Source organism: Panulirus ornatus, chromosome 32 (assembly GCF_036320965.1).
Source record: "Panulirus ornatus isolate Po-2019 chromosome 32, ASM3632096v1, whole genome shotgun sequence".
In the NCBI taxonomy this organism is placed as follows: domain Eukaryota; kingdom Metazoa; phylum Arthropoda; class Malacostraca; order Decapoda; family Palinuridae; genus Panulirus; species Panulirus ornatus.
The window spans coordinates 19,874,026-19,896,805 of record NC_092255.1 but is presented as its reverse complement, the minus strand read 5'-3'; the positions used below and the strand labels follow the sequence as shown (position 1 = coordinate 19,896,805).

General features: G+C 50.6%; 1 protein-coding gene across 1 annotated transcript in view; it reads right to left on the bottom strand.

The window, feature by feature from the left end:
- LOC139759127 (dual specificity protein phosphatase 10-like) overlaps positions 1–22,780 on the bottom strand; it is a 45,830-nt gene that overhangs the window by 5,410 nt on the left and 17,640 nt on the right. The window contains exons 3-4 of the mRNA XM_071681111.1: positions 13,444–13,697; positions 13,064–13,211 (exon numbers count right to left, since the gene is read on the bottom strand). Of these exons, the coding sequence (XP_071537212.1) occupies positions 13,064–13,211; positions 13,444–13,697 (402 nt within the window). The remainder of the gene's footprint in view (positions 1–13,063; positions 13,212–13,443; positions 13,698–22,780) is intronic.

Below are 22,780 nucleotides of genomic sequence, written 5' to 3'. Positions count from 1 at the left end.
AACAGCACCGACGTGATCTCTCTCTCTCTCTCCCCCTCCATCACCCCTCCCATCTTGTTTCCCCGGGGCGTCGGCCAACACATGGCATAAGCTGTAAACAATGAATGGCTCAGCCAGTCCAGGATTATCAATGACCACAGTCTCACCCCCTCCCCTCCCTCTCGCTTCCCCTCCAGAAATCTCCCCCTTCCATCTCTTTCCCCTCTTCCTCTCCCCTTAACACTGTTTCTCCGGACACCCCAATCCTTCGCGGCCCCCAACCCCCTCCCCTCCCCTCTCATCATCTTCTTCCCTTTCGCTTATGAAAAGATTTCTCTTCCTAACACGAGTTTTCAATTTGGTTACTGCTCGATGGGCGCGCCCGCCCTCTCTCTCTCTAGGGGGTTCCTCCGTCAACACTCCTCAGAAGGCGTCGGACAAAAGACGGCGACGTAACGAGAGAAAGAGAAAATTGATGTGCGAATCAGCAGGGGGAAGTGTTCCCAGCGAAGAGAGAGAAAAAAGGTGGTATCCCATTACTGGCTGCTAATTCTGAAGTCTGTCATATGCAGGTCTCAATTATATCTTGCCCAACCAACGCTCCATTCTCCCTACATGACAAGACCCCGTCCGAAAACGTGCAAGATGACTATGCCGTTGTCATCCACATTACCAGCGCCGGCCAACTCCGAGCCGAGATTCGCGATATTTTCGGTCGAGTAATATCAACGTGGGGGCAAGAGAGTGACTAGGCGAGAGAAAGGTGTGGATACGAGAGGCGGACAATCCCGTGAAGTCATGGCGCAGCAGCGACTCTGCAGCTGCCTCGGCAGAATCGTGAAGCGACCCCGCCCATTCATGAGTCATCTCCTGGAGTCTACCTGTTGCTGGTTCCCCATCGCTGCCTCTCCCCCCACCACCACCACCTCCTCCTCCTCCTCCTTCTTACTCCCACTACACAGCTGCTTATTTACCCTAATCTTCGTACATCAACTTTCAAACTTTGAGTAATAATGTCCTGATAAATTCGTTTGTTATTTGCGGCTTAGGTTATAATAGAAGTTCTTCGGTGATGAAATAAAAGAGGTTCGTGTGTGTGTCTGTGTGAGGCAGGTGGGTGTGAGTGGGGTGGATGGGTAGGTGTCATGGGAACCCTACAGCAACTCATCACACACACCAGGAAACGCTACACACGCGGCAACACCGTCAACTATGTCATGTGGCGGAGGCCGGGCCGGACCACCGCCGCCGCTGGCCACTCCGTGCAGTATGCAGACATAAACCCAGGCTTTGTTACCCCCACACACTGGAAGCCCCCGGCCGTCGCTCGCTGCTGCTACTCCCTCCCTCCCTCCTTCCCAACAACCACCATTCATGACCCGGCCAGCAGCAGCAGGTCCCTACCATGAATGGTGGTGGTGGGGGAGTCGTCCTGGTGGCCACGTACAACTTGCGCGCCATCCTCGCAAAACCCAACCACAGACCATGCCCGGGGAGATGCGCTCTGTGATTATCTTCCAAGCTTACAGCGGCAGCGAGGCCTTCTGATTTAGCAGGAAGCCAGGCGGCGACGAGGACAGATCGTGGAGATAAAACCGCACGCTAACGTTCATGCTGTACAAGATATCGCGGACGGTATCTTGACCGTCAATGAAATAATAGGGGGTCATGGTCTTGCGTGTGTCACAGATGGTGGACCTAACACTTAACCTGGGTCTCACTTTGAAGATATATCTTGGTCTACAGATACAAAGAAAATACGAAGCGCTTATATATTTACACGGAAGCTCGTGTAAAACAAGTTGAAAATGGATGTTTGAGAACCGAGAGGCTTTGTTTAACTTGATCCGCACAATATAAATGTGAAATGAGCGGAAAGATAACGAGATAACTTCTCACTCCACTTGATTATGATGACTTCAAATACTGGTTTCTAGTCCAAAGAGAAATTCCCAGACATCAGAAACATAAAGGCAGAACCTAGGTAGGCGGTGATGACCATTTTTGTTCGCGCTACCCAGCAGGAAGACAATGACTCAAGTTTCTCTCAAAGCTCTGGCGGGCATGTGGACGGTATGTTCCAGGAAGGGCACTGGGGGGAAGAGAGACGGGAGGGGAGGGGAAGGGGTGGGGAGGCGTGGTGGGTGGGTGGGTGGTGGCGGGCGTGGAGGTCCTGAATCGGGCTTGGAAAATCCATGCGCCCGGGGTCAGGCGGGGCGTCATTCCGCGGCTGTTGCTTCACCTTCCCGCGCCGCGCCCGCCACACTCGCTCAGATAAGCGGCCTGCGCCCTTATCCCGGGGAATCCAAAGCGTTGGGGGGGGATGTTTCTGCGGTTGGGGAAAGACACACGAGATGCCAAGTGTTGTGTTGTGTAAAGCCGTGGGATGATATGCCCACTGATGCAACGCAGCTGAAGGGTTTCCCTTGGTAAACAACCTTGTTTATATAACTCGATAATATTCCTTCAAGAATATTCTTATTACTCTGTAAACTTGAACGATCAAGCAGTTCCTTATCTAACCACGACGTGGCGCGTTTCCTAATAGGAAATTTGTGGGATAGTCTTTCTCCATATTAATATTTTGTACTGTAAACGAAAAACAAAATAAGTTGGCTACAGAACTGATGAAGAATACATCTGTAACACGGAGTACTCGACTGTGCAGGGAAGCCACCACCCATGGTCTTCGGAGAGACGATGACATCCAGATAATATATCTATTGTACAAATCAGTGAGCAGCACCCTCCACGGTCTGCCTGTATCTGATACGACTGATAAAAACACAGCGGTATAAAAATACACCTTTGATATCAAGTCTTCGTCTACGTTTTCTTTTAATACTTTGGCGATCCGAAGCGAACGTAAATATTCGTCTACGTTTTCTTTTAATAGTTTGGCGATCCGAAGCGAACGTAAACAGCGTCGTGAATCAAACTTGTCAAACTTATACTCGAAGTCCTCGAACAATAGTGAAGTTGGTGATTCACCTGCTTCTGGCTACACCGTATGTCTTGGGTTCTGGACATGGTGCCCTTTCCCAGGTGGCCGCGCCAAGCATTTCCTCTCATGAGGTCGTGGTCCCGGCCAGCCGCTCTGGTCTATTACTAGACCCGAAGCGACGAAAAATATCCGGGAACATCAACACCTCCTCCTCCCCTTTTGTACAACGGTGCGACCCTTGTGCTCAAACGGTCGTATATGGTCCCTGTCAAGGGGAGGGAAGGGGGAATTAACCCACCTGCCGCCAAGCAACCATCTGCAAATGACAACGTTACATCTGTTTTCAGCTTCGATACCCGAAAAGGTCTCGAGCTTCGGACAGCGCGTTCGTCCGTCCCTTCCTGCTAATTTTGGCGGGCCCCCACCGAAAGCTGACGTCATCTATGGATAAAAGAGGACTTGAACAGGAGGGGTGACGGGGAGGCGGGAGGAGCTCTCTCGTCCACAAGAACCACTAGGGTGAAAGCGGCCGCCTTATCTCCCGCCATAATATATGCAACACTGCACTAAAATCGCGAGGGCCCCTCAATAAACAGCTGAAGATCAGAAGGGAGATTAGCGCTTTGATTCGGCTGAAAACTGCAACTCATCACCGTATCTACATATCTGGTCGTGGTCTGCAAGGGACCCAGTGTGTCGATAGCAAAGCGGGCACGCGTGGGTGGCGGTGGGAGGCATAGGGTGCGCCGCCGTCGTACACGGATGATGAACGACATTTAAATTTGAAATCAGAACTCAAAACGGAGCCGGAGGAGGCGTGTATAGTACCCGTCAACGTAAATATGATGGATTGAATATTACAAATGCGTAATGAAGGCAACTGAACTCATGCCAGATGCTGATATACGACGGGACAAAGGGTAAAGAGGATGTGGTGTTGAAAAGGGAAAGTACGAGACCGTAATCTACAAAGAGAGTTGGCAACACGGCCGCTACGACGTGCACGGAGTCTTCATCTTTAACGCCTCCGCCGCCGCAGGTCTGGCCAGACACACACTGATCTCATTCGACTGAATTATCTACGCTATATATACAAGATGAAGCCAAAGGCCAACCACACACGTTACGACACTGTTACCAGACCGGAATGTTGACCGTGGGTAGAAAATGGCATTCCTTGTTCGCAGACAGTCGTCATACCTGCAAAGTGCACGTTTTTATGCCACACACACACGCCAACTTGCTAACCTTCGCGATTGAAATCTATTGTCGTTCGGACGAGGAAGAAATTAAATATATATATATATATATATATATATATATATATATATATATATATATATATATATATATATATAGTTGCAGCTGAACATAGGAAGTTTGTGTTGAGACTGGACAAAGCCGGCAAGGCCGGTAACCTGTCAACGCTCTTTGAGCCTTCCAGGCGACAGACACAGGAGAGGACGGTGGGTAACATCCCCCCCCCCCTCGTCGCGGGACATGCCCGACGACAGCCCTGGGTTCGACTCGCAGTATGACTCGGTGTTAAGCGGGATGTCCATTGGTCGGGGGTGGGGGGGGGGGGGGGAGTGATGCACTGACCTTTACCTGGTGGTCATCTGGCCGATATTTTGAGGGAGGTGGGTGGGGAAAGGAAATGTGACGATGGAGTGGATGTTAGCTTCCTGGACCACACCAGAGGGGTATAACCCCAGACTTGTTACACAGCCCTACCAGCCACACGGGGTGGGGCAAGACCAACCACCTGCCTTAACTTTGCCCTAGCTGTGGCTTGTGGTTGCCACATCCGCGTAGCTTGCCCTAGCTGTGGCTTGTGGTTGCCACATCTGCGTAGCTTGCCCTAGCTGTGGCTTGTGGTTGCCACATCTGCGTAGCTTGCCCTAGCTGTGGCTTGTGGTTGCCACATCCGCGTAGCTTTGCCCTAGCTGTGGCTTGTGGTTGCCACATCCGCGTAGCTTGCCCTAGCTGTGGCTTGTGGTTGCCACATCTGCGTAGCTTGCCCTAGCTGTGGCTTGTGGTTGCCACATCTGCGTAGCTTGCCCTAGCTGTGGCTTGTGGTTGCCACATCTGCGTAGCTTGCCCTAGTTGTGGCTTGTGGTTGCCACATCTGCCCTAGCTGTGGCTGCCACAGCCGCGAGGTTGGAGGTTTCGTGTTTGCCTGCTGCATGCAGGCGCGGCAGTAGTCACACCAAAACCCCACATTGCATGTATACCCTACTTCACACACACACACATGATGGCGACTCGGCTCGAGCTGCAGCAGGATTTTGGCCCTAAGCCTCACCACATTTCCTCCCCTCCCCCTTCCATAGCAGAGCTTTGTCACTTCCCTCGGCTACCCTACCCTATCCCCTGCCCTCACCCTTCCCTGCCCCACCCCCGTCAGCTGATCGTGGAAGTAGCCAATGTAGAGGCCGATCATTGCGTCATCCGGTCACGCTCCCGCTGCGGGCCCGCCGTGACGTCACTTCCGCCTGTTTACGAGTTTACATTGTGCGGCAACACGGGCGCGCGCGGGGGGGGGCGGCGTACGATGCCACTGTTGTGCGCTGCATGCAGCCTCTCACGTCTCCACCAGACCGGTCTACTTATAACCCACCCACCAACCTCCTCGGCTAGCCAAACCACACCTATTACACTCGAGTATCACCACCCCGCCCAGCCAAGCCAATGCGTGCCCCGAGGGATTCCAAATCCCGACAGACGCGGCCTATACCATAACGTGCGGCGGCCTCCCTCCTTCCCTCTTCCTCCTCCCTCGGCCGCCCATAATGTCACTCGGTACACCAGCGATGCCCATGGTTCTCGCCCGCCCTCCCTCGCCCCCCTTTTTACATCTGGCGCCCCACCACCACCTACCCATCCTCTAACCTCTTCACCGCGACGCGCACATACATAACCTTTCAGCGCGACGGTTACGACCTTGTGGGGTTTTTTTTGGGAGGGGAGGGGACAGTAAGTGACAGCCTTGGACCCTGACCTGGCTGACCCTTGGCCACGGCATTCTGATACCCAGGGGGGGTAAAAAAAAAACCCTCCCCTCGCGCGCAAAAGAGGTTTCAAAGAGACAAGAGACCATTACACACTATAGAATGCAACACAGGAAGGAAATCATAACGTTACGTACAAGCAGTCGGTGGTAAACTGGCGGGATGGGATGGGATGGGATGGGGGTGCATGAGAGAGCGTGATTTGTTTATGGTAATGTCAGCTGCGGTGACGCATGTCCCCCCCCACTCCAAGCGTTATCGCTGGACATCCTTCACACTACCACCAACTGCTTTATCCTTATCAGCAGCGCGCCCGGGGGGGAGGCTCTCTCTCTCTCTCTTTCCATGATACACTCATCCTGGCATGTTCTCACAGCCAGAGAGAGAGAGAGAGAGAGAGAGAGAGAGAGAGAGAGAGAGAGAGAGAGAGAGAGAGAGAGAGAGTACTGTCAGCCAATTTTTTTTTTGGGGGGGGGAGGGGAAATGTGGGTAATGAAAGGGGGGTGGGGAGAAAACTCCCCCCCCCCCCTTAACCCTTGACCTTTTCTGAGGTGATCTAATTTTGACCAATGGTTACATTAAATGCCGCCCAGCCCCGTCGGCCACGAGGGGAATACATAACGATGAATGTCAGTGGCGTCAGCCAGGACGAGCGATGGGTAGCTGGGGGGGGGGGGGGGAGAACGTGTCAGTTCCCCTCCCTTCCCCTCACCCTCCACCACACGTCTGTTATCGTGGCGTACATCTGCCGGCACGTGTCTGAGGGAGGGAGGTTAGGTCCGGCTATCACTTCCCATCTACTTGGGCGTTCACGCTCCACCACCGCTACCCCACCATACACACATCCTTCTTCTTCCCTCCTCCTACTACCGCCTTTCCCCCCACTACCTCACACGCCTTCGTCCCCTTCCCCATCCCACTTGCTGGGAGGCTGGCAAGTGTCATACGACTTGCTGTTTCTCACGGGACCTCTCTCTCTCTCTCTCTCTCTCTCTCTCTCTCTCTCTCTCTCTCTCTCTCTCTCTCTCTCTCTCTCTCTCTCGTGTCCATGGTATGCCAGCGTCGGTTGCTGGAGACAAGGTTCGCTGTTGCTCGAAGACTCGTCTGTCATCTGAAGATGCGTTCATTTCCTCATCCTTCGGTGTGCCCCGTTTTCCTTGTGTGTGTGTGTGTGTGTGTGTGTGTGTGTGTGTGTGTGTGTGTGTGTGTGTCGGTGGGCGTCATGTGTCGGTGCCTGGGCGTCGCCTTGGCCGAGTGCTTGAAGCGGCCTCCAGCCAGCCAGCCAGCCTGCTTGCCTGCCGGGGTAGGGCTCTACTATCACTTTACATGTTGACGATGTGCCTCCGCCGCCGACGACAACCCCACACCACACCCCGCGAGTGAGCGGCTTCCAAAACCCCCAACCCTTACTGTCCAAAGTTAACTCAGCAGCGTCGGGAGGAGGGAGTGCTGCCGTGGAGTCGGTGTTGCATGGGTGGTGGTGGAGGTGTGAGGAGGTAGGACATGTTGGCTGGGAGGGGAGTGAGGGAGGGGTATCGCATGCCCGGCTGATGACAACACCAGCAGCAGCTCCACCTCCTCCTCCACAACCCACAGCTCTCTCTCTCTCTCTCTCTCTCTCTCTCTCTCTCTCTCCGCCTCCTCCAGCTCTTTACTCTCTCTCCTGCACAGCCCCCCACCACCCTCACCCTTCCTCCCAAGTGAGTGTCTTGACCATTTATCCTCCTTCCTCCCTCCTTCCCTTCCCCTCCAGTATGTCTCTTCATATCAGTATCCATCGAGAGTAATTGACCCACAGAGGTAACGACGAATGCCGCCCCCGGGAGACTACCCCACTCAACGGACGACGTCCACACACACACACACACATATACACAAACACCCGAGTTAAAGCGGCTATACTGCCGTCTAGGATGTACGCACGAGCGAGTCCGCCGCCACGCCTCTCAGGTGTGTCCTCCCGGCCATCTAGAGATGACCAAGTCTACTACGTAGGGGTAATAACAGAGGCGTCATCTAGTGCCTCCCTCGACGCGCTCCTTCGCCAGCTAATTCACAGTCATCCTCCCGCCGCCCCCCGTCTAACTCCCCGGCGTCGACAATGGGAAACATATTTCATAAGCCATAAAGTCCAGACTCCCGGACTGGTGACAATAGGTGGCTCTAACCCTCCCCCCTTCGTCCCTTCTCCTATGTGAAGGTTGAAAAGTGTTTTTTCTCTTTTCTTTTTGTCATTTATTGATTCCAATGATGAAGTGGCGGGATGGCTGCGGGACGTCTCCTCCTCCTCCCCTCTCCCTTCTTGAGAGAGGAGGAGGAGGAGGTCCTGATACACACCCCACCACTCGGTTATTAAAGAAGAGGAAAGGACAGAGAGAGAGAGAGAGAGAGAGAGAGAGAGAGAGAGAGAGAGAGAGAGAGAGAGAGAGAGAGAGAGAGAGAGTATAAGATATTGCCATTTTCATCCGCTGGTTCAGGCGGGAGGGAGGGAGGTGGGTTTAGATATACGGGTCACACTCCCTTTGATGATGTCACTTAATTGAATGGTGGGCAGGTGTTTGATCACGGCACCACACCCTCAGGAGGGGAGGGAGGAGAACACTGCTCAGGGGAGCGTGTAGTGTGCCCGGGGTCGACTTGATTACTGGGGGGGGCGGCGCGTTGCCCCCCGTGAGACACGGCGGTGCGCCACCACTGCGTATGACGGTGACCTTGGCCTTTCGTATGACCGCTAAGGGGTCAGGTCACAGGCCAGGCCCCCAAATCATACTGAGGGGTTGTTACCGTCGTGACCTACGGTTGGTAACGGAGAACGTGACTAGCCTAGATGGTGGCCAGTGAGGCAGGCTGGTCGGTTCCCTTGGCCATCACCACCACCCTACACACACACACACACACACACACACACACACACACACACACACACACACACACAGTAATCTCACTAATGCGTGCTCCATTGTGTCACGAAGAAAAGGAAAAAAAAATATGATTAAGCTCACGATGGCTGCTGTTTCATTAGCGGAAATGTCCATGAAAGGATATTATCATTTATCATTATTATTATTATTTTTATTATCATTTTTCTAAGAGGTAATCTCGGTTTTCTACCGTGATGCTGCCGACCTTGTTGGTGTAACCTCTTCATTTGTCTCTCCAATAAACCTTTCCTCCGTCACACTTCCTGTTGTAAGGCTGACAGAGGGTGGTGTCTCCTTCTCCAAGAGGCCTCCTCACTCACCCTCCACCCCCAACCACTCCTCTTCTCCCCGGGTCGATAGGGAAGGTCCTGTTCATATTGGAGGTGGTTGGTGGCTGACAATTGGAGAGAGAGAAAGAGAGAGAGTGTGTGTGTGTGTGTGTGTGTGTGTGTGTGTGTGTGTGTGTGTATGCGCGCGAGAGGCATCAATATTCACGGATGGAGGGATGGCACTTGATCACACACATCCCAGTGTTAAGTCAATGGCACGTGAGTGATGTAGAACCGTGTCCTGCCGCCTCCGCCTCTCTCTCTCTCTCTCTCTCTCTCTCTCTCTCTCTCTCTCTCTCTCTCTCTCTGATGGAACCTCACATCCTCCTGGCTTTTCATCCCACACTGCAATATCAACGGACACCACGAAAAGACTTTCGTTCCTGGTATACATTAAATCATCCCGGGATATGCGAGTAACATTATATATATATATATATATATATATATATATATATATATATATATATATATATATATATATATAGAGCCAATCACCAGCAAATCCGATACGACCTGTCTCAATAACCAGGAGAGTATTTAATGGTAGTTCAGGTGTTACAGGGACTAAGGGTGTGTTATGGTTTTATAGAGCCTTAAACCCGACGGAGGGAGGGAGAGGAGGTGCAGCAAGCAGAGGAAGCGGTTAGGCCTCTAGCCTAGGGGGCCACTCTGGGTCCCACTGTCAATACCTCATGTCAATATCAATATCCCGGCCATTGTTGTTGGCTGTGACTCATAGGCGATAAGGGGAAGGTTGCTAACGGGGCGGCATGTAGGGGGGCGGCAGGAGGGGCGGCGCTCTGGGCTCAGCCTAATGGTCGGCCCGTGCACCCACCCACCCACCCATCATCATCATCCAGGCCCAGGAAACTAAGTACACAAAGGCCACATTGTTGAAAGAAGTATTTTGAAGGATTAGAAGAAAAAGGAAAAAAAAAATGGGGTGGGCGATGAAGAATTAATTTTTTTGGGGGGTGTGTGTGTACGGAAGACAATGAGTCAGCGTTTGATGGGAAGAGGAGGAGGAAGAAGAGGTGGAGGGTGCTGAGCAGGAGGAGGAGGAGCAGGGTGTTGAGGAGGAGTCGACATACGGAGTGAGAGAGGCAGCACAAACATTTGACCTCCCCCCCGGAGGCGATTGTATGGAAGGGCGTTACCCCCTTCTTCCCCCTTCACCACCACCAGGGTACAGGGGGAGGGAAGGGGAGGGGGGGAAGAGGATGCCAGATGACTCATGATGTCTCCCTAATGGGGGGGGTGTGTGAGTGCATCTGCCTTCGGCTGCTCCCAACACGGGGGACGACGGCTTGCCAACGCGAGGGGAGGGAAGCCAGTCTCAAGGAAAGGTAAGTACATTGAAGAGGCAGGTGTACGTATTGTCACCCTCCCATCCTCCACCACCCCAAGCCACCCTCTCCTTCCTCCCTAATGCAATGAAGCGCCAATTCACTGTGTCAAATTAGGTGCCATTTAGCGTTTTAATGAAGCCAATCTCCTACAGCGGGGCGTCAGCTGGCGCCAATGGCTGATGACGTCAGCAGCCCACCCACCATCAGGCTCAGAAAGGAAAAAACAGAATAAAAAAAAAACATCGACTGGGAAACATCAAACATCACACCAGCGCCTCACCTGGCCTTCAAGACACCATATAATCATTAACTGGTTGAGAGACGAGGGTCTGCCCCTCTCTGGCTAGCCACAGCGCACAGCTCGATATATATATATATATATATATATATATATATATATATATATATATATATATATATATATATGTATTTGATGTGCAGCGTCAGAGGCCTGTTAAACCGTGACGTCAGTGGGAGCCGAGGGCGGGAAGTCTGCCACTAGTGATTAATAAAGTCAGCCACTTGTGAATTAATAACGTTCTTCGCGTCAGTGGTCGTGAGGGGCGCCGGAGGAGGGGACCGCAGGAGGAGGAGGAGGAGGAGGAGAGCAGCCTGGCTCATACGAACGTGTTAAACTGGTCGTCTCCCCAAGCCAGGCTACACATCGGCCTGGTTGATCCTTTTTTTAAGAAACCAAGGTGAGGGGACGACCCACGAGCACACAAGAGACGACGACCCTCAGACCTGACCCTTGAGAACGAGGTCAAAGGTTATGGCTATGATACCCAAAAGGGGGAGATGGGATGGGGGGTAGTGGGTCGTCACGTTAAACATCAAAGTGGGGTAGTTGGGAGCGCTGTTAACGTATCTATAACAACAATCTAGCGGGACAATAAACTAACCACGTTACATGACATGAACTGTTCTATGATGCCCAGCCACCTCACCCAATTCTACGCCTCCCCCTCTGCTTGTGTGTTATTCCATCGAGATAGAAGAGGACAACGACCCGTCCGCCAGTCAAACAGTATGTATAAAACAGTAATCAACCTGTTGATATGTCAGGTGGCTGGGGTGAGGGAGGCGGCATCCCATGGCCAAGTGGTGGTGGTGGTGTGGTACAGTAATAACACGCTGTGGGTCGCCACCACAGACAGTACCGGCCGTGTTTACATCAAGGGAGGAGGGAAGGAAGGTCGCCTGCACCCGCCCGCCAGTAACTCCCGCACCCACCGGTACACCGCCTCACACCTGCAGTGTACTGGACACCACCGCTCACGTCCGTACGTTAAATAATGCCAGGAGAGACAAGGGTCAGGGCGAGGAGGAGGAGGAAAAAACGAACGAGATTACGAGTGAAATATTACCGCGACAACAGTTGCAAACCAGAAGATGAAACCGGAGCGGATTATCCCCGTAAGAAGAGCGGCTTTAACACGGGCCTGGAGGTGGGAGGAGGAGAGTGTGACCCCCGGCCAAAGGCAGGGTTGTGTGACGGGTTCGGAGCACGTTGGACTCTCCGATGGCTGGCCCAGGTACCTTTCCCCCTCCCCTGCTGGCACCTCTCAAGCCATGGTAATGAACCACCCGCCAGCCACACCGTAATGCCCCGTAATTACGGCAGGACACACCTTCTCTGAGGGTTGGGTTGGGCGGGGCTCGGCACTCGTTGTTCGTGAAGGGAGAGAGAGATGTATTCTGGAGGAATCATTATATTACCTGAAGGTGACCATCAGTTCTTGGAGGCTATAGATACGAATCGACCCCCATGGGTCCTCCCTGCGGCTGTAATTCTAGGGAGTGTTTCCCACGAAGGCAAACAGGACAAGATAAGATAAAATAGATAAAAGGGGCACAGGACAGGAACAGAGGAAACGAGTGGAGAGGGAGCACCGCGATGGAAGTGGGACAGTGAGAAGGATCAGGGAACTCGGGACAGACTGAGGGAGCAGAGAAGGATAAATAGAGGGGAGGAGAATAACATGAGGGGGAGAAGAGAAAGGGGAGGAGGGAGGGAAGGACAGTAGGGGGAGGGGACGGCGTCAAACAACTGTAGGGGAAAGATGGCCTATTGATGCCTTTCCCATTACAGGCGAGATGAGTCATACCCACCTCCTCCGGATAACACTCACGGGACCCCCTCGATTATTCATTACTTAGCCTTGTGAGTCATAGCCATTAGTCCCCGGCTATGATTTGTGCCGCTCCTCTACATCATACACACACACACACACACACACCCTCGACTCCGACTCTAATGGGAAATGATTTTATTACGCAGATTACTAGATGTGGTGTCCCCTCGGCCTTCCTGCCACAGGAAAAATGAATATTCCCATTACTACCAGCGTCGCCTTGAGCACGACACCACGGGCCGAGCCTCCGGGTATCTACGAGTATCTAGGTTTCAAACCGGGGGCCATTGGTGCGTCCCGTCGCGCTCAAAGGAGGAGGGGGGTTGGGTCAACAAATCGTCCCTCTACCTCTTAATTATAAAATGAGATTACAGAGAGGAAGGGAGACTCACCGATGAAGTGTATGGCCTCGTCGAAGTATTGCCTGAGGTTCTGGTGGCCCGAGTCCATGGCGGGAAGGGTCTTGTAACAGATGCCGGAGTCTTCGTGGTAGCCGGGGACGTGTGACGTGACGTTCAACACCCGCGTGATGCCCAACGCCTGTCACGTGGTGACACTCAGCTTTAGTTCCCTCCCTCTCTCTCGTTACACCAAGCGTATATATATATATATATATATATATATATATATATATATATATATATATATATATATATATATATATATATATATGCATATATGACAGACAAACTTGACACACTGAGTCACATCATTGATCATGTATGTATATATATCAGTTTATAACTTGTGTCGGGTCCGGACTTCAGCTCACCTGTAAGATTCGGAGGTCTTGGGCGTCGCGAGCATTGCCGATGTATAGGAAAGGTAGGACCTGGGAGGCCTGGGCTTGCTCTATGGTGGCCTCGTTGCCCGGGGAAGGTGGGATGCCTCCGCCCACGCCGCCCGCGCACACGCCGGCGGGGTTGTAAGGCTCGTAGCAGGGCGACGATTCCACTTCGTCCCTGGAGCGCATAAGGGCGTCCTCACACAGCTCAGGGTAGGCTCGCTCAAACGCCTGGAAGCCTCCTGGAAAAGATGGAAGAAGGTATGCGTCAGCGACCTGGTCGTACGTCTACAGAGGGCACATTTCCTTATACTAATGTTCGCGGTGTTTCGGTACGGGGTGAAACAACCTGGGAGGGAAGGGCCCGCGGAGAGGGCCGGGTGTCAGGCCTAACGATACGGTGGCGGTCTAAGGGAAGCCTAATGGAGGAACCTGTTAGTGACATTCTAGCCTGGCTAGGCGAGCCCTGTCATGTGTGTGTGTGTGTGTGTTGGGGGAGAGGGGGAGCCAGAGGATTACCCACTGGGGGGGAGGAGGAGGAGGCCTAGTGGTGTGAGAGCCCTCCCTCGCCCCAGGACATGGTAGCCTCATCATGGTAACTGGAACACTCACTGTGTCGTGTTACTACTCCCTCCCTAGTGCACAGCGGACGCAACACACACACACACACACATGGATGGTTGGGTAAACAGGGAGACACGTACACTCGTCCTGTGACTCACACTCCCAAGGACACACCTTAATCACGATTCAGTTTTATGGTCAGAGGTGCCGGTGGATTTACCACTGTATATCTAACAACTCTCCGTCGATACACTCACGATCAATGCGGAATGACGTACACGGCAGAGGAGATACGACACGCCTTCAAGAAGGTGGTGGTGTGGCCACCATAGCCAGGTGACAGAAGCGTCCTACACATCTGTAATTCCACCTGTTTAGTACACAGGTGGCGGTCCACAGTGACTCAGGGTACTGATGTTTCTCGTTTGAATTATTACTTTTTTTTTAGTGGAAAAAGAACACGATTCCTCCACTTTAAGAGATGTAATATAATGACTTGTGGACGAGTGCAACACATGCGAACTGCATAAAAAAAATATGATGAAAGAGTTTGTGTGAGCTGCGTGTAATCCCAGCATAAGAATGTAAGACGAACTGTCCTGTGAAGGCAAGATATGAATGACCAGGGTGGCGGTCATGTATCTGGGTGGGTGTGTTCCCCTGTGAGTCAACAGCTGGTGAAGACGCTAGCCGGGCCAGCCAGCCAGCCAGCCAACCAACTAGTTTACAGGACGATACAGTGTCTATCCAGAAATCCTCATCATGTTTAAACCAGTCGGCGAACTTAGTCACTCTCAGGCCGGCGACACCTACCTCTCCCCACACACACACACCCAGCAACCAAACACCTCTCTCCCCATCACATCCCCTTCTGAGCAGCACAGCTTCGAAACGTTCAAGTCTCGTGTATGAAAAACGACTGGTGTGTTTCCCAATCCGTCATAATCATATTCTAGGCTCGTGAACCGAGTGATGACTTGTTAATCTAAAACTGGGTGGTTATTTGGCCCTTTAGGCCTACCATCTATCACCCAGTGTCATCAAGGCCATCGCCAAGTTATATCTAGAAAAAAAATCCACCTTCAGGTGCTGTACGTAACCCCAGTAACACATAGACTCTCACGCCTGTGTATATGGCTCATGGGTTTGTTACCCGACAGAAATGAAATCAAAACCAAGGGTATATATATATATATATATATATATATATATATATATATATATATATATATATATATATATATATATATAAAATCCCTTTTGAGGTAACCAGAGTCATTTGCATGGCCAGCAATGAATCACTGTCAAGTTAACTAACTCCCACGTCTTCACCCTCGACCCTGGGGAGGGATACTCCGACACGCCGGCGGACCCGCACTCTCGCACCTCACCGGCGGGAGACCCATGGACTTGTGTGTCTCCTAACACGAGAATGTATCAGCAGTCGGTGCCGTCGACAGCACTGGGGCTGGAGTGGCAGACGTGGTGAGGCAAGGCGAATCAGAGGCGGGGGATAGCTAGGGGCCAGCAGGTGTGGTGTATAGGAAGGAGGCCAGCAGGCGCGCCACACGTGATGTCTCTCGACAGGTCTCAGATGACACAAGGCGCACCACACACCTGGCGAAATGTGACGCCCGAGAATACACGTAACCACCGGCCACATTGCCGTCACGCGCCTGTCCCCCCGCCCGACACCTCCTCCTCCCTTCCCTTCCTCCTCCTCCCAGCACTTCAACCAGAATAATCCTCGCTGTTACAACTACTACGAGATGAACAGCAGCGTCGCGCCGATGCTCTCCAACCCTCACCATATTCCACCACGTTTTCTCGTGATTAGCTAAACGTTACGGGAAAACGTCTGGAAAAGAAAAAAAAACAGACTAAATAAAAGGCTACAAAACTTTCTTAAAAAAAAAGAACCGTTGCGCGCATTCAAAAGTCCCATTCATTTGCGGCGCAGTATATCTGTCCAACGTCTGCTGCAACAAGGTTAATAAACGACCTGAAGCTTGACACGCTTAATGGGGTCTCTCTCTCTCTCTCTCTCTCTCTCTCTCTCTCTCTCTCTCTCTCTCTCTCTCTCTCTCTCTCTCTCTCTCTCACGCAGTGGCTTTCTGCAGGGACGGACGGCAGACGCTTGGCTCTTACACAAGGCTGCACTGCAGCGTTGTTACATGGAATGCTTGCGCGATGGAAGGCGACAAGTGGTCCGCCACCACCACCACCACCAGCGCTGCTGCTGCATCCCTGGCGTACGAATGGTCGGCGTCAACCCTGGCTTAGGTGACTCGCGTACATTTAAAACCGGCAGGGCTGAAATAATCACGCGCGAAAATACATATATTCACGTATATTGGAAATGTTCGGAACGTGTGTTTACATCATACAATCTACCGTACCAGTGTGAGTGATCATCGCTAAGTCCTTGGCAGTGAGGAAGGTTGAAGGGGGGGGGGAAGTTGCAGGATTCCCCGCGACGTTTAGGTTAGTCCCTGTGACGCAGGCTGCACATCTCGAGAGGGAGGCCGTGACGTCATCAGTATGGCTGGCGCTTGCACAATATCAAGTGGAGATTATTATTAAAGCTGGTTTTCTGCTCCGTCACTTCTCATGATTTTGTGATTCTGATGTACAGTATTGTAATATATATATATATATATATATATATATATATATATATATATATATATATATATATATATATATATATATATATATATATATATATATATATATATATGCGCACACGTTACTAAATTAATTCATTAAAGTTTAATTGAGGAATGACGGATGAACTAACCTAGGTGGCTTATCAAGGCCATTCAACTTCTCTATTATTAACTCAGTATTCAACGTCTGGTACACGTGTCACCCATGCGTAGTAGATCTACTGCAGAAAAAAACGCACTGTAATTCCCATGTATATATTTCCCATAACGTTACAGTGAAGATATAGTATAAGGAAGGCGAGAGTTTCCCCTCCCGTGCACCTGTAACCTCCCTCTTGAGTACTCTTGTTCCGTGATCCACCCAGCCACGGTCGTATCTTCTACTGAAACACGCCCTTACTCAAACGCTGCAGACTCAGTACAAGTACAGCACGCTACCTGGCCATCTGCTTAGGGAGAATACACCCGAATATTTATTTTTTTTTTGAGAGTGGAATCGAGAGGAGTCGGTCTGTGTGTGTGTGTGTGGATTGCCCCAAGCCCCACATATCTGTTCAGACCGGATTGGTAAGGGGGGGATGAATGTGTCGTTGCCCCTACGTGTGTTGTCACACACCCCGAGTGTACCACCCCACGTCGTCAAGGCTATAATAATAATAAAAAAAAACCCCACCCTCCTCCGCCATGAGTCATGAGCCTCATAACTCCATCAATCTACAAGTGATGCACCGGTAACGGACAAACATTTAAATGGTAGCAATACGGACCGACTCGGGGTTACCCTCTCCTCCTCCTCCTCCACCGCCGCCGCCGCTGCTGCTCAACAACCAAACTTGGCCGGCTGGCGGAGCGCCGAAAATGTAAATGAGCTGGTGTGTGAGTCATGGCGGCCTGGGTCCAGGTGTAATGTTATACCACCACACCTTACCGTGGAAAAAAAAAAAAAGTCCCGTTCAATTGATATATCTTTTTTTTTTTTTTTGTTATCAACGCATGTGTGTACATCGTATGTGACGAACAACCCACTTTTAATTAAGCACAGTATAGCTACTTCACTCATACATCTGCAATTGGGTCGAATACAAAAAGAGGCGTAAAGAGGGCTAATCCGTCGACGGGTTCATAATGAAAGTGCGATGACAATTAAGACAAATGCTTGGCGCATTTTTTTTTTTCACCTGGGCCACTATTATCTATCTATCAACTATCTTGCCACACACAACATATATATACACACACACACTGACTGACTGTCTATTACCATCATCAGTCACTTTCACCGTTCTTTAACTTCCCTAAGTCTGTCTTGTGTGGGCTAAGAGAATTTTTTTTTTTTTATCCAAATTCCTAGCTATCGTGTGGTCTCGGTGGCGGCGGACACCTGAATCACGACAGTTATGGTCAAGTTACCCCCCCTCTGAATCATGCTACGCCAGGCTTGCCAACCCCGACACCTGGCTGCCAGGGCTGACAACTCTCCTTCCTCATACTCGCCATAACATTCATCCATGTTTACCCTTTTGCGGGTCCTTTACGGTGCGGGATAGTTCATTACCGTTCAAAAAGCGGTCTAATAATGAAGATACGACATCTTTAGTGACTTAAGGGAGAGCGTTAGATACAGGCAAGCATGTTGACCAGCGTGTAGTAACTACAATGCCTTTAACAGACATTTAACTGAGAGTTTCATCTTACACCAACATTTTTCATCCAAATAAGTAAACAAAATTCCAAACTCGCCCTGCTCACTAGAATTTTTTTTTAAACTTTTTTTTTATTCGTCCTGTCGCATGACAAGGCAACGCCATCACGTCACACCCAGATCGTGTATACCGAGCTACGGCTGAAGGTTGAAATATTTCCAGAGCTGGATATAAACTCCCCGACCAAAATAACTCGATTCAGTAAGGCGGCTTGGAGAGAGAATGTGGGTTACGGCTGCAAACTTTCGAATGTTATTAAAAAAAAATGTATAATGCATCATTAGTGTCAGTATATTTGTTTTTCGTCTCCGTCATATGCCTTCACCTTAAAAATTGTTGTTGGGTTTGAGGCCCAGTTTGCGTAGTCAGCCACCAGCAGCGGCATGTGGGTGTAAAGTTATCCATTAAACTGGTCACCCCACCACCGGGTAGACACTGATGATGGCTTCCTTGTCATTAGCTTGACCATCTATCTATTTCGGTGGCTCGTGTGCATTTTGCTCATCGGCGAAATAACACGCGCCACATGTCCCTCGAGCACCAGCATTATAATCCTATTAGTCCGATAATAAGGTTATCTGCGGAAGATGCCCAACGCCCTTAATAATATTATGCACATCACACAAACTAGAAATATTTAGAAAAAAAAAGGGAGAGTAATCAGATGTAACTCAATAATTGAAAACAGAATGGGTGGTTTTTTTTTTTATCCCCCCCCCTCCTCCTGCCATAACGCCTAAAGTTCGTTTGAAAAAAATGATTAGAAACTGGGAGATGATGGTTATCAGGTTTCTTATAATGATTTTGCTACATTTTATTACTTATATAATTAAGACCCGAAGTTAAATTGTATTTATTACGATGAAAACTGGCTGTTAAGTAGTATGTATTATAAATAGAACTGGTTAAGTTTTATACGTAAAGTACGTCTTTGTGAACACTATATATATATATATATATATATATATGTATATATATATATATATATATATATATATATATATATATATATATATATATTAATCTTGTGGAGCTTTTGTTTTCTGAGTCCTGATGAAAGCAACGATACGACAGGAACACAAACTTTCACCAAGACCTTACTCACTGAGAGAGAGAGAGAGAGAGAGAGAGAGAGAGAGAGAGAGAGAGAGAGAGAGAGAGAGAGAGAGAGAGAGATAGAGAGAGAGAGAGACTTGGGCCTAACATAAAATAGTCTTTATTGATTTCCGATGACGAGGGGAATTCATTAGGAACACCTTGGCATAGTATGACTCACCGTGGATGTCCTCCCCTCCCCCTAGAGGCTTCCCCTTCTGAAGCATTAATCATAGTAACGTTCGCGGCCGAGCCCGCCCTCCTCCGCCAGGCTAGGCCGCCGCCGCCGCTGCTGCTGCTTGCTGACGTCACCCACCAGACACACCCCTGCTACCCCTTCCCCTACCCCGCTCCTCCTTCCTGAAACACCACTTGCGCACCTCCCCCCAACCCCCCGACCCCCTCTAAGGGTTTGTTGACATACACGCTACCATGTTACGGGTTGTATTTATTTTCGTAGCTCATGAAGTATTTGATTCTGTGTGTTGACGGTACAAGGGTCAGTCTGTACAACTTACGGAGGTTTTCCCGAAGCAAACATGGCGCTGGGGCCATGACAATTGTACGAAATTCGTATTTCCACCCCCCCAGGATGATGAATGTCAGTCATATACCAAACCAAACACTGAACTCCTCTGCAGTTCCCTCCCCTGACTGCCGCATCGTCTCCCCATACCCCTTCCCTCCCTTTCCGTTTCTCTCTCCCTCTCCCCATCGCCCTTGTCATGTCCCCCTTCGACGTTCCCTCTGTTTGTACCGAACTCGCGGTGGCGGCACCCCCCCGTGTGAGTCATAGACCCAGCACCCTAGCCAGCACACAGTAATGGCAGGGTAACCAGGGGGAACCATAAGCCTACTGTAGGAGATCCTTCGTGTGAGTGACGCTCGTCAGGCAGAGAGAGAAAGCCATTGATGCAAGTGACTTGTCACGTTTTCTATGTGCAACTCGACCAGCGGCATGATGCACTAAGCTATATTCCCATCCCACCGTGAGTATTTCAGTACTAGGAAGACTACACACACACACACACACACACACTGTGGGTGTCGGTGTACGGGGTAAAGAAGTGTAAGGGGCGTGGCGAGGAGGGCAAGTGGAACACACACACACACACACACACACACACACGACACACCTGTGACACTCGACCGACCGTAGCTACGGTGCTGACTATTGCCCTTGCTGTAGCGATAATAAGCCTTATCAACAGGTGACAGAGAGACGCCTCTCCCCTGATGTTGTCATCTCACCTGTGACCAGAGTGACGGCCGATACACACTTTCTTCACCGTCCAAAACACAGCCAAGTTTGTTCGGGATATCTCACGCTTCGTAGACGATGACAGAATCCCCAGCAAAATGACCATACCAGTGCAAACGCGTAGTGCACACGTGTGTGGCAACAAATCATACACCTAAGTCACCCTAAATGTAAATTGAAGTTTATATAAAGAGGCGAGTGTGAAGGGTGGAGTGAGGAAAATGACCAGCGCCGCCCGCCTCGTACACGGCAAGTTTACGCGTTACCATGCCAACGATGACGTCATAGCGGAGTGTCCTATTTCAAGCCCTATTGATCCTCAGGAGGAACTGCACGCCGAAGGCCACGAAGAAGGACGAAAGATGTAGGAATAACAGGTGTACTGACGTAGGTAGGCATGAACGCCGGAACGAAATGTCAAACGAAGACTTGGAACTTTTCTTAGAAAGATCCACGTATTTACCTGAAAGTTACACACACCCCTTCCCTCCCTCTCGCAACAAGATGGACAACACTGACTACAATCGACACAGTTTCTCACAGTTGGTGACCCAGATATGGAAGTTTTAATACATCGGTGATGTGCTGTGGAACCCACACACACCCCACGCCGGCCGTACACACACGGGTGGCTTCTCTGACCTAGCCTAGCATAATGGACCTGCTAACTCAACGGCCTTGCCTTACCACACCACACGGACCGGAAGAGTGGTCTATACTTATTCCCTAGGAGGACCTGCAGAGGTCTACCACGAACTGGGGAGGCGGGAGACCCCTGATACCAGGGGAGCCTCTCTCCCAGGTGGGGAGTGATGATGACGTGGTGGTGGTGATGATAGAGTGGGAGGGCTCGCAGCATAGGGACTGGCCACGATGGTAGCGGGGGAGCTGTCGTCTTTAACACGATCCCGGCAGGTTGTGTGTGCGTGTGTGTGTGTGTGTGTGTGTGTGTGTGTGTGTGTGTGTGTGTGTGATCCGCGCCTGGCCTAACTTATATATATATATATATATATATATATATACCATTTATGAGTTACAGAGTCGGGCCATCTTATGCTCGTCAACCCACCTCCAGATTAGCAGCAGCAGCAACTCCTGCAGTGAGTGTATAGTTATTTCCCGCCACTCTTCAGACTCACGGAGGCTTCTTCCTGTCTGTCGCCTTTAATTTTCCATAGTATCCTTAATTACTAATGTATACGACTATGGCCGCCCATCACCTTTTTTTTTTCCCTGGGGTTGGCGGGTGGAACGAGAGCTGCTGGCTGGGCGCCCCCGCGTCACTCCCCTCAGTTCATAGGGGTCGTTGGCCCACCTCATCACAGCGAAAGGGAACTAAGTAGCGCTGGCTGGCCTACCTCTCTCTCTTACCCACGGACGCGCTAGCGCGGGAGTGAGATTCGAGTTTTTTAAGTTTAGTTCCTCTTCAACGACTCTTAATGGTATTCCCCAGTAGGGATCTATAGCTCTGATGCTTGAAAAGGTCCTGATTTGTAATTTGTCGACTACGAACATTTAAACCTCGAAGGAACAGCACAAAGAGGTCCTACACGGAGAGAGATACATCGAGGAAGAGGATACAAAACTGTGTGGTATGAGAGTGGAACAGAGGCCTTAGCCCTCCCTGCCTCCCTCCTCCACCGCACGCTCTACTGCCATGACTAGACCCCTAACCTGGCCCTTCCTGCCATTCCCTCACCGTAATAAAGGGCGGGCCCGCACTCACCAACACGCTCCCTCCAACCTATCTCTTCTAGAAAACTCTGACCTAAAATAACCAATGGAACTCTGCTTATGCTAATTTTATTCGGTTCATAAGAGAACTGAAAACAATCACATTTCCTCATTCCTATCCTTTTTTTAAAGTTCAAAAGTACTGTGTAGTCTCTTGAGAGTGACGGACGATAAAATTGCCCTCAAGTGTGTTTGTACAGTGTCTTATGTAAGCGTGTCCAATCCCCTCGGACACAACCTGTGCGTTCTGACACGTTCCTTGATGGCCTAGTCTTAAAGGGTTCTGGCCGAAAAGCTGC